We start from the raw sequence: 12,879 nt of genomic DNA, 5'->3' as shown, positions 1-12,879 counted from the left end.
AACAGCAACCTTATTATCTAATTTGGCATTTTAAGCATACCTATTTTTATTTAAAAAAAATCACCCACCTACACGTTTATATTTGTGGATTATAAAAGTGTCAAATGAAATGTATTCTGTATCCATGCCCACAGAGACATGGCTGGGCCCCTGAAAAATTCTCATACACGGATGACCCAAGACACAAAGTTGAGAACTGCACACCCCCAATCTCAACTGTGAGTTCTTTAATAGTAATTATCTGTTGATACAGAATCCAATGTGGTATTTGTGTTTTTGCAGATAAACCTGCCACACACAGTTCAAGTCAATTCAAACGAATACCTAATTTAGGTTAGATATTCATACTAAATAAATGACCACATAGACACCGCTACTACTGAATTGAGGTGTTTCAGCCACATCTATTATATATATATATATATAATACACTGCTCAAAAAAATAAAGGGAACACTTAAACAACACAATATAACTCCAAGTAAATCAAACATGTGTGAAATCAAACTGTGCACTTAGGAAGCAACACTGATTGACAATCAATTTCACAGCTGTTGTGCAAATGGAATAGACAACAGGTGGAAATTATTGGCAATTAGCAAGACACACTCAATAAAGGAGTGGTTCTGCAGGTGGGGACCACAAACCACTTCTCAGTACCTTTCTGCTTTCTGGCTGATGTTTTGGTCACTTTTGAATGTTGGTGGTGCTTTCACACTCATGGTACATGACACGGACTCTACAACCCACACAAGTGGCTCAGGTAGAGCAGCTCATCCAGGATGGCACATCAATGCGAGCTGTGACAAGAAGGTTTGCTGTGTCTGTCAGCGAAGTGTCCAGAGGCTGGAGGCGCTACCAGGAGACAGGCCAGTACACCAGGAGACGTGGATGAGGCCGTAGGAGGGCAACAACCCAGCAGCAGGACCGCTACCTCTGCCTTTGTGCAATGAGGAACAGGAGGAGCCCTGCAAAATGACCTCCAGCAGGCCACAAATGTGCATGTGTCTGCACAAACGGTTAGAAACCGACTCCATGAGGATGGTATGAGGGCCCAACGTCCACAGATGGGGGTTGTTCTCACAGCCCAACACCGTGCAGGACACTTGGCATTTGCCAGAGAACACCAGGATTGGCAAATTCACCACTGGCGCCCTTTGCTCTTCACAGATGAAAGCTGGTTCACACTGAGCACATGTGACAGGCGTGTCAGAGTCTGGAGACGCCGCGGAGAGCGATCTGCTGCCTGCAACATTCTTCAGCATGACCGGTTTGGTGGGTCATGCTGAAGACTGAATACTGTGGGTCAGTAATGGTGTCGGGTGGCATTTCTGCGGCCCTCCATGTGCTCGCCAGAGGTAGCCTGACTGCCATTAAGTACCGAGATGAGATCCTCAGACCCCTTGTGAGACCATATGCTGGTGTGGTTGGCCCTGGGTTCCTCCTAATGCAGGACAATGCTAGACCTCATGTGGCTGGAGTGTGTCAGCAGTTTCTGCAAGATGAAGCCATTGAAGCTATGGACTGGCCCGCCCGTTCCCCAGACCTGAATCCGATTGAGCACATCTGGGAGATCATGTCTCGCTCCATCCACCAACGCCACGTTGCACCACAGACTGTCCAGGAGTTGGCGGATGCTTTAGTCCAGGTCTAGGAGGAGATCCCTCAGGAGACCATCCGGCACCTCATCAGGAGCATGCCCAGGCATTGTAGGGAGGTCATACAGGCAGGTCATAAAGGCACGTGGAGGCCACACACAATACTGAGCCTTACAATACACACAATACTGTTCCATGTAAAACTTCTTTACATGGAACAGGCCCACTGTATGAACAAATGTTTGATTTAGCTTCCTCAGTCATGAATTGTATCAGGCTATGCAAAATACCTGAGCAATATAAATAACCGCAAATATTCTGGGCTACTTATATGTTGAGGCATAATAAGCACATTTATTCAGATATTCTTTGGCCCAATTTAACCCTTGGGCATACACTCTGAGCTACTATAACTCCAATACTGATTTGGACATCCCTAATATTTAACATTTTAGGAGTGCTAACATTTGAGGAAAAACTATACTGTATATACACTTTCTAAGCACGTTATCAGCTCCACTTACCATATAAGTGCACTTTGTAGTCCTACAATTACAGAATGTAGTCCATTTGTTTCTCTACATACTTTGGTAGCCCCGTTTAACCCCACTCTTCAATGGTCAGGACCCCCATAGACCCTCACAGAGTAGGCACTGTTTGGGTGGTGGATCATTCTCAGCACTGCAGTAACACAGATGTGGTGGTGGTGTGTTAGTGTGTGTTGCGGTGGTCTGAGTGGATCAGACATAGTAGTACTGCTGGAGTTTTTTAAAACTTCAGCGTCTCTGCTGGACTGAGAATAGTCCACCAACCAAAAATATCTAGCCAGCAGCGTCCTGTGATAACTGATGAAGGACTAGAGGATGACCAGCACACACCGTGCAGCAACAGATGAGCTACTGTCTCTGACTTTACCAACAAGATGGACCAACAAGGTAGGAGTGTCTAATAGAGTGGACAGTGAGTGGACACAGTGTTTAAAAACTCCAGCAGCACTGCTGTGTCTGATCCACTCATACCAGCACAACACACACTACTGTTTACATCTGTTACTTACACAGAACACTACTGTTTACATCTGTTACTTTCAACATGCACTTTATGAACCGCTGCTCTACATGCTTATAAATACGCACACATAACTTTAATTTTTCTTTCATTTTTAATTTTTTGACTTTATAACAGTCATTTTTACTTTTGTTTTTAGTGTATTTCTACTTATTCAGTGTAATTAATATATTTTTATACTTTCTACTTTTTTTTCTAAGATTATATTGGTGAATGGAGGAACAGCAAAGTAAGAATTTCATTGTACAGTGTAACTGCCTGTTTCTGCTATGCATATGACAATACTAAAACTCTTGGATCTTGAATCTCTAGTGGCAGGGCCCCCGAAGGCCCCTCGTTCCTCTCTTACGGGCAGCTCGGCTTGTACTTGATATAGGGAACAGGAGGGCACAGAGGACAAGAACTACCAAATAAGATAAATTTGAGTTTAGGTTGATGTAAATGTAATGTATAAAGTACTTTTACCACACTTTCTTTGCAGAAAATGGATTAAGTAGATGAAGTAAAACAACTAAGTGAAGCTGAACTTTTTAAACATGCATTTTTAAAAAAAAGTCAATGCCCAGATAGCATAATTTAAAATTTGACTTTTCCTCACTTTTTTTAAATAAAAGCATTGGATGTAGTATGTAAACATTGTCCAACGTTTAGAATGCACCATGGAATTCTCAGTCCAAACAGTCTGTACATGGAAACTATAAATTTATTTGTAATTGTTTCTGTAATTTCGCAAAAACAATCTACATATATCCTCCTACTCAGCCTACAGTAGGCTAGGCCCTCCTATTCATCCTGAAGTTAGTGCTTCATCCCAAAACTGCTTTCTAAAAGACGCACGACAGAGGTCACCTCAATCAGACCTGACCTAATTCCAATAGGCATGGCATAGCAACACAGAGTGTTTAAGTCAAAGGGTTGGAAGTGGTCATGTAAGAATGATTTATGACCGTTTTTGGTATATAAAACCACACAAACGTTATAAGTGGACCTCAGGCAGAAAATGCAATATAAGGAGAATGTAGACATAGGCCCTTTTGGGGGGAGAAAACTAAAGATTTTTGTCTGATCCAACTTTTTTGCTAATTTCAGTTTTGTCCTGACTAAAATTACAAAGTTCACAATGTCTGAAAGTTCCGTTTGGACCAGGACTTGGCTTCGTTTCTTAAACTTTGAACCAAAAGCTCTTTCAAAAGTTAAAATTTCTTCTATGTTTGAGGATCTCATATGTCATGGATAATAAAATATATGATGCAAATATACAAGATCAGCACCAAATATGTGGACCATATCACCAGAATCCAATCACACGTATATGTACAGTAAATATTTATTCTCCAAACTTGACAAAAGACACAAAAAGCACAAGAATCACATTTTTGCCACTGAATTATAGAATAAAAGATGAAACAAGGTGATGTGAGGTGGCTGTGCACAATTATAGAAACGTTAAAGTCCGAGACCACCCTTCATAAATTATGTTTCCAGTCAAAATAGCCATTGAGTTCATTTTTCAGATATTCCTGAAGAGATTAGACATAAGATAACACACGTGCATAAGGAACGTGAAAAGCAGAACTTGCTACAACAAAATTTTTTAAAAATGATTGAAAGATACAGAGAAAATGGGACTCCTAACAACCATGCAAGAGCCTGTAGACCACGAAACTATTAGTACCAGATAAACAGCACTTAAAGCATTCATCTTTGAGACAGAGGAGAAAATCAACCTCCACTCTTGCTTCAGATCTGAAACAATCTTTTAAAAGTTTTTTAAAGGCTTCCCAGTTAATATTTTTCCTTTGATGTTTTTGGGAATTATTAAAAGGCTCTGCAGAGTTTGTTAAGTCCAGTTGCGTTGTTAGGGCTTTTTTTAAAAACCCTGATCACTTGATTAATCATCAAAATAATCGCATTATAACTTGATTACCTAAATAATCAGTAGTGACAGCCCTAAAACAGTTAGAGTTTTATGGAAGCTGGTACTCACAACCAAAATCACTGCCATTGTCTCTGTCTGTGGCCCAGTGTGCAAGCAAGTCACTGAAATCTGGAGTACTAGAGCTGCTGATGGTGCTTACTGGAGTATTAGAAGTACTCAATGTACTGACTGGAGTGTTGGTGCTTCTAAGTGTGGTTTCCATGGGGCAACTGAGCATATCTGGCATGTTAGCAAGGTGGTAAGGGCGCGGCTCCGTCCAGAAGCTGCTGGGTAGACGGCGCTGAGTCATGGGTAAACCCTGCCTTTTCCTGTGGGCCTCCTTGAAGAGCTCCGCAAGGGGGCCCAGTTTCTCAGGCTCCCCACCCTGCTCCGATGATGCCACTCTCATGAAGTCGGCGTAGTACCGCTGCCTGCCACTGACCTCTGGACACACCCTTTCAGTGTAAATATCACAAGCGTCAGGGTCGTGACTGCGTCCAAAATAGCGCTGCACATCACTGCTGATGAGCTCAGCGAACCTCAGCAGACGATCAGTCATATCAGTGTGTCCAGTGGAGGTATTCTCAGCCCACGGCTCTTCCTCTTGTGGCTCAATAGATGGGGAATCCTCCTCCTCAAAGCTGTCCTCCACCTCCTCTCTGAGTTCCTCTTCATATTCGTCCTCAGCCTCTTCTTCCTCTGTGGGAAGGAAGCAGGTCTGAACCGGCCTGGTCAGTCCGAAACCGCTCAGGGTTCTGATGACGCTTGCTGCCATCCTACAGATATTCAAACAACATGAGCTTTATAGACAACTCTGGATGCTATACATATACATCCTTTTTAAACATTTCTGCATAACTTAGCAGTCGAAATGTAAACAAAGTAATTTATTGTTTGATGTGAAATGGAGCACTGTAGATAAAACTTTCAATGTACAGTGGTGGTGACTGGAAAAAGGGGTGACGATGCAAATACAGCCTTTTCAGTTACTATCCAAGATGACCAGTAAACCTAAACATGTCCTCTGGGCTTTTGTATTTAATGTTGTCAATGGTAAAATAGTGGTGAGTCTGAAAAAAGGCCCAAACCTTAAATCACAGCCTTATCATAAAATAATGGCTCAAGCAATAAAAGGAAGAACTTTCTGTAAGGTAACTTTTAAATTGCAACTCTTTGGACGTCTGGTTCCTATCACCATCACTGTGAACAATTCTGACTTGATAAGTGTCTTTAGACTGGCGCATTTCACATCAAACAACTCTGAATGACTTTATTTACATCTTGACAATTTATTTCTGCATTTATCTTATTTTAAAATGATCTTCTGGTTTTCTCTGACCCTAGTGTCACTTGCTATTATGTTGGTTTCTGCCTTTCAAATAAAAAGCTCACTTTCTCCTCCTTCCTGTTCGCTCTATAATGCCTGAAATCTGTATGTAATTTTTAACACCATCAATCAATCTTAAAAATTTTTGTTTCAAGCTAAAAGCTTCATAAAACAATCAAAAACAATCGTAACAATCAGATCCATTATTTTCTTCTTTAAATGTTACTAAATTAGCTCATTTTAATGGAAGCACTTCACTGAAGAGGATAAAAATAACACATCGCACAGTGTGAGCGAGCGCCATTTCAGGCTAGATTGGTTATAGGATCGATTTAGATTCCCTCCCAAATCAATTTCTGCATTATCAGCCCAACACTGATACCCATTGACACTGATGTTCTGTCTCTAATAATTTCTCCATGTTTCCAAATAGCTGCTTGCCTCTTACTTTCAATGTGATGTTTCAATGTTATTAAAGTGCCAGTTTGGTTTGTTCAAGAGCAAATAATGTTATTTATGTTTCATATTTGGCCAATAAGAAGTAATGTAGCTTGTGTGTTTCATGAGATCCTTTGATAAAAATGGGCCTAAAAATGGGCTACCTGCCAGTTATGGTTTTAAAAAAATTGAATCAGCCATAAAGAGTAATGATCTATGCACCTCTACTGGTCAACAACAAGCCTGTGGTCAGAAGCTAATCAATAATAGTGGGGTCAGTGCTGGGGTAGAAGGTAACCATTGACACATGGACTAAGATTATTGATTTTGTTACAGAACTGATATAGTTGTGTTTAATTCTGTATAAAGCATAATGTCAGCTTACATACAGGGTGTATCATTATTATTATTATTGTTGTTGTTGTTGTTGTTGTTGTTGTTATAGGCAATACAGATGTCTGGAGTCGTACACCTATAAAGTGGAGCTTCCAAAGTGGCCAGTGAGTATAAGGTAGCTGCTTCTAATAAAGCTCAGTGGTCATTTATTGACTACTGATTTGTTACAGTGGTTACAATATACACTTAAACACTTAACACTCTAACTTAACACTTAAACTTAACAATTTCTCAGTTGCATCAAGCTCATCTGTTAAAAATCTTGGTGTCGTGATAGACGCTGATCTGTCCTTCGACGCACATACAACTAATATTACTAGAACAGCTTTCCTGCATCTCTGCAATATCACTACATTAAGAAATGCATTATCTCTACAGGATGCAGAAAGGCTAGTTCATGCATTCATTACTTCAAGGCTAGGTTACTGTAATGCCCTGCTGTCCCAGCAAAAGTCTTAACAAGCTTCAGTTAGCCCAGAACGCTGCAGCCAGAGTCCTCACAAGAACCATAAAATGTGACCATATTAGCCCAGTTTTATCAACCCTGCACTGGTTACCAGTTAAATTTTGCATTGATTACAAATTCTATTACTGACTTATAAAGCTCTAAACGGACTCGCCCCTCAGTACCTGAGTGAGCTTCTCTCCTGCTATGAACCATCACACCTACTTACATCACAAGGTGCTGGCTCACTACTGGTACCTAGAATTAATAAAGTTACATCAGGGGAGAGAGCCTTGTCATACAACGCCCCCAGCTTTGGAATAATCTTCCTGTTAATGTTCGGGAATCAGACACAGCCTCAGTTTTTAAGTCTAGGCTAAAAACTTACTTGTATAGTCAAGTCTTTGGTGATTAGTCTTCCCTGTCAGATCTAGACCTGACAGAGTCTCTGCTGCTCTGTTAACTGACTGCATATTCTTTCCTTTCTTTGCCGAGCTGAATAGCTGCCCATCTTGGGCGTCTGATGCTGTTGCCTCTTCTGCCTTGATCGGGTGCCACTGCTCACCAGCCTTCTGGACCGGCTTGACCACCACTGAGCTTCTTGCTTTACAACGCTGTGCAATTCTCACCCTCAGATGCTGCTGCTGCTGCATAATCATAAATTAATCAAGTTAATCACTGCTTTTCTTTCTCCCACTTTGTACTATAATACTTTATACTAATAATGTTTGCTATCTGGTGTCGACTGTAGGAGGATGGGTTGCCCTTCTGAGTCTTGGTTCCTCTCAAGGTTTCTTCCTGTTTAGGGAGTTTTTCCTTGCTACCGTCACTGCTGGCTTGCTCATGGGTGCTTGGGCCTGGATTTTCTTTTCTTTTCTTTCTGTAATACTGATTGTTCTGTAAAGCTGCTTTGTGACAACACCTGTTGTAAAAAGCACTATATAAATAAATTTTGCTTTGCTTAAAAAAAGATGGTTCTTTAATGGTTCTTTACTAAAGGCAATGGGTCTATATACCATTACGAACACTCAAAGAACAGTCTGCATGTTTATATGGTTCTTGGCATGGTGAAAAGGTTCTTCATACTGATGAATGTGCTGTATATGGTTCTATATAGAACCTTTTTGAAAACAGCTTCTATTGTTATGATGTCAAGCTTGTAACAGTACAATAACACTTTTGGGAGCTACATAGAAGCATGTTCAAAAGGTTTCTATACAGAGCCCTATACAACACATTCTCCATATGAAGAACCGTTTCACCATGCAAAGAACCGTTTAAGCATGAAATTGTTCTATATGGAACTCATGGCTCTAAATAGAACCACAGTCTTTACTAAAGAACCTTTGAAGAACAATTCGTTTTAGTGTGTATATAGAACTCATGGATCTAAATTAAACCATTGCCTTTACTAAAGAACCCTTAAAGAACGCCCTTTTTTAAAGAGTGCATATAGACCTCATAAGTCTAAAAAGAACCACTGCCTTTATTTAAGAAACCTTGAAGAACCTTCTTTTTAAGAAGGTTAGATCTCATGGTTCTAAATAGAACTATTGCGTCTACCAAAGAACCACTGAAGAACCTTCTATATTAAAAGTGCATTTAGAACTCATGGTTCTAAATAGCACCATTGTTTTTACTAAAAGACCCTTGAAGAGCAATTCTTTTTAGTCTGTTTATAAAAATCATGGTTGTTAATAGAACCTTAATTAAACCTAGTAAACTATTCAGTGTGTATATAGAAATCATGGTTCTAAAGAGAACCATTGCTTTTACTAAAGAACATCAAGCTCCAAAATGTATCTGAAAGGTAACTTTTGCACAATATACTCCAGATAAAGACGCAGAGAGTGAAACTCCACACAGCCGTCAGTCACTGCAGGCTGTCAGTCAGACAGATGAGATTCACTGGGCTTTGTGTCTGTCAGTCTTCAGTCGGATCTCTTACCTCGCAGTGCCGGAGACGCAGGTCGCTCCTCGGGCGGCGCTCTGTGCCAGTCGGCCCACGTTGGTGGCCCATTTATACCCTGGACGGGGGCGCGCTCTGTATTTTCTCAGCAAATATTTGCGTCTATTTGTAATTGTGTTCTGCTTAAACAGAGCGCGAGCCCGCCTCGGCGCCCGGCAACCGCAGAGCACAGCGGAAACTCGGCGGAGCTGCGCGCGCTGCGGCTCTGTTACTGCCGGGGAACGTTCAAGTGGCCCAGCTGCAGTGTTGTTGTTTTTAATCCACCTGCTTTCCGACAAGTCCCGCCCTCCCGCGCTGTGATTGGCTAACAGATCCTACTCACTCGCAACAGATTTGGTGATTGTTTTTTTTTAATAGATTTAAATTGAGACCCCCCCCCCCCCCCAACGTAGATATTCTGGTCAGTCTTTGAGGGAAATTCACGGATGAGTGTTAATAAAAATGCATTGCTGTGATATTATTTTTTGTAAATTTAATTATGAACCACACATCTTCTTCTTCTTTCGGGGTCGCCACAGCGGATCATCTGCCTCCATCTTGCCCATCCATTGCCTCCTCTACTTTTACACCAACCATCTCCATGTCCACCATCACTACATCCATAAACCTTCTCTGAGGTCTACCTCTTCTCCTTCTACCCGGCAGCTCCATCTCCAACATTCTGTGGCCAATATATCCACTATTCCTCCTCAACACATGTCTAAACCATCTCAACCTGGCCTCTCTGGCTTTATCTCCAAACTGCTCCACCTTCACTGTCCCTCTGATCTGCTCATTTCTAATCTTGTCCAGCCTTGTCACTCCCAACGAAAATCTCAGCATCTTCATCTCTGCCACCTCCAGCTCAGCCTCCTGTCTTTTAGACAGAGCCACAGTCTCCAAACCATCATAGCAGGACGCACTACTGTCTTGTAAACCTTCCCTTTCACTCTTGCTGCTATCCTTCTGTCACACATCAGCCCTGACACCCGTCTCCACCTACTCCATCCTGCCTGCACCATCTTCTTCACCTCTTTTCTACACTGTCCATTGACCTGGATGGTTGACCCAAGATATTTGAAGCCATCCACCTTTACGACCTCTACTCCTTGCATCTTCACCTTTCCACCTGCCTCCCTCTCATTCACACACATGTATTCCGTCTTGTCTCTACTGACCTTCATTCCTCTCCTCTCCAGTGCAAACCTCCACCTCTCCAGATTCTCATGTAAATAGAAAAATGAGTCACCTTTTAATGTGTTTATCTGAGATTTTCTCTGATTTCTTCAGCTTTATATTACAAGAAACCAAACAAAAGGACAAAAAAGTTGAAATGCATTTTAATTTAACCACACTTCATTTTCTTATTTCCTTTTAAATTGTGTATTCTAATAAATTAAATCTGAAGCCAAAACAGCAAATCTGAAAAGTACATTTCACAAAACTGAAAATCAAAAAAAGAAAACAAACAAAAAAAACCCGGCAACTAACGGCAACTGCAGATTTTTAACTCTAAATCTAAAATCTGAAAACTTGACGCAAATTTTAAAAAATATCTATAATTAAAAGATTTCTCCTGGAACTTCAAGCTTGTCGTTTTTTTTTGGTTACAGCTGACGTCACTCTCTGTCCGGCGGGTAATAAGAGGGACACTAAGAGCTTCTGGAGGAAGTTTATAAAAAGAAAATAAGAGCCTAAATGGACTGAACATTCTCGTACAGCTTATTGGTTGTGCTTGTCTTTGATCAGTGACGGTCATATGAAGGCTTTTTAATACACGCTCGATGCCTATCCTACTGCAGGGGGGGCGTTGTTCGTCCGAATACGGGTGGGAAACAAAATCAGGCGCCCACCTCCCGACAGCGTTCTTACTCAAACATTCTGGTGCTGTCCAAACACGCAGTGACTGGAGCTGTTATCGCTCTCCGGTGAAGCACTTAAGGGTGAACCTAAAAAGGCGTGAAATCGGATCTCACGCCATTTTGACTTTTGGATGAGCCCCTTTGTAAAACCCCATTAAAAAGATAAGACATCAATTCTGATCTTTCACTGCCGTGTACACGTTTACCTTTCTTTACTGAACAAATGCAGAAAGAAAACATTTAGGAACACAAACCAGTTTGTGGGGTTTATATTAAAAGAGACAAGAGAGGTGGTGTCTTGGAAATGACCAGCATCTGGTACAACATATGTCAGAACATATGTTTTTCTAAAAAAGAACAGAAAACATATATAAATATATCAAAGTATATCACAGACAACCATCCAGCCACTTCATTACATGCACCTCCATGTATCTGCACTCACTGTCCATTTTAGTTGTGCTTTGTAGTCCCACAGTTATAGACAGTAGTCCACCTGTTTCTCTACATACTTTGTTAGCCCCATTTTACCCTGTTGTTCAATTGTCAGGCCCCCCACAGAACCACCACAGAGCAGGTATTGTTTGGGCAGTGGGTCTGCAGTGACACTGTGATGTGGTGGTGGTGTGTTAGTGTGTGATGCGCTGGCACGAGTGGATCAGATAGAGCTTTGCTGCTGGAAACATTATGTCCACTCACTGTTCACTCTATTAGACACTTCTACCTTGTTGGTCCACCTTATAGATGTAAAGTCAGGGACGACAGCTCATCTGTTGCTGCACAGTTTGTGTTGGTCATCCTCTAGTCCTTCATCAGTGGCCACAGGACACTGCCCGCAGGACACTGCTGGCTGGATGTTTTTGGTGGACTTTTCTCAGTCCAGCAGTGACACTAAGGTGTTTAAAAAGAAAATAAGAGCCTAAATGGACTGAACATTCTGTTAAGGTCAACTTTCATGATTTCACCAATAGAAAGAGACTGGGCATAATGCTATGCATGGAAAATTGCAAGGCTAAACACACTGCTAACCAAGAGGAACATACCAGCTCATCTCATGTTTTCCAATAAACACCCTGATGACCTCCAAGCCTTTTAGAACAATGGCTCAGTGTGATGATGTCCAGTTATAGGAAGCATTTGGTTGCAGTTGTTGCTGCTAAAGCCGGGTTGACCATTTAGTGTGACAAATATGCAAAAATAGAGTTAACCTGGTGGGGGAAGGGGGGTAGTACTTTTTGACAACACTGTAGTTTGCACTTTGAACTGAGAACTGAGCAAGGATAGCAGTGTGTATTAAGCTACTCCCATCCCAATAACCTTTTCCCTGGCTCGTTCTAGATGAGGCCTACAATACTTCCCCTGTCGAGGAAGAGAATGCTTTAGTGGCAGTCTTAGAACCTTTCCCTGGGAGTCCTGGTGTCTGAGACTGTGGACATCTCTTGTAACACTGCTATCTGACTTCCCACGTCTCTGACAGCACAAACAGTATCACCTGGGGTTTTCTTGATTCCATTGCCCAGTGTCTCAACCACTCCCAACATTGTTGTGTTCCAGGGATTCTATTTCACAGCCTTGCTCCTATTGTGTTATGCAAAATGGCTGCTGGCAGGCTCAAAGTTTTATTACATACTTCTATAACCTAAGAACTGCTCCATTAGTTTGTGTTGAGGTCCCTGTAGTTCACGAGTAATAAGGCCTTTGCATGAAATAAATCTGGAATGTTAGTTCTTGGGCCCCCTGAAAATAAACTTATCATGACATTACTCTGCTGTTATTCAACGTGCCTCACCCACAATCTGCAAATTTCTTAACAAACCAGCACCACCCTGAGGCAAACCAGTGGAGCTGTGGGTCATGCAGTTGGTCCTTCATAGCCTAGC

At 41.6% G+C, this 12,879-nt stretch overlaps 1 protein-coding gene across 1 annotated transcript; it reads right to left on the bottom strand.

The window, feature by feature from the left end:
* Nucleotides 1-3,974: 3,974 nt before the first annotated feature.
* Nucleotides 3,975-9,407, bottom strand: percc1 (proline and glutamate rich with coiled coil 1). The gene is made up of 2 exons (XM_017717428.2): nucleotides 9,138-9,407; nucleotides 3,975-5,359 (listed from the first exon to the last, which is right to left on the bottom strand). The coding sequence occupies exon 2, from the start codon at nucleotides 5,356-5,358 to the stop codon at nucleotides 4,633-4,635; it is 726 nt and encodes a 241-aa protein (XP_017572917.1). The 5' UTR covers nucleotide 5,359; nucleotides 9,138-9,407; the 3' UTR covers nucleotides 3,975-4,632.
* Between the last annotated feature and the right edge of the window lie 3,472 nt (nucleotides 9,408-12,879).

This window comes from Pygocentrus nattereri, chromosome 12 (genome assembly GCF_015220715.1).
Source record: "Pygocentrus nattereri isolate fPygNat1 chromosome 12, fPygNat1.pri, whole genome shotgun sequence".
NCBI classification, from domain to species: Eukaryota; Metazoa; Chordata; class Actinopteri; order Characiformes; family Serrasalmidae; genus Pygocentrus; species Pygocentrus nattereri.
Note: the sequence above shows the minus strand (reverse complement) of the source record. Positions and strands in the feature narration are given on the sequence as shown.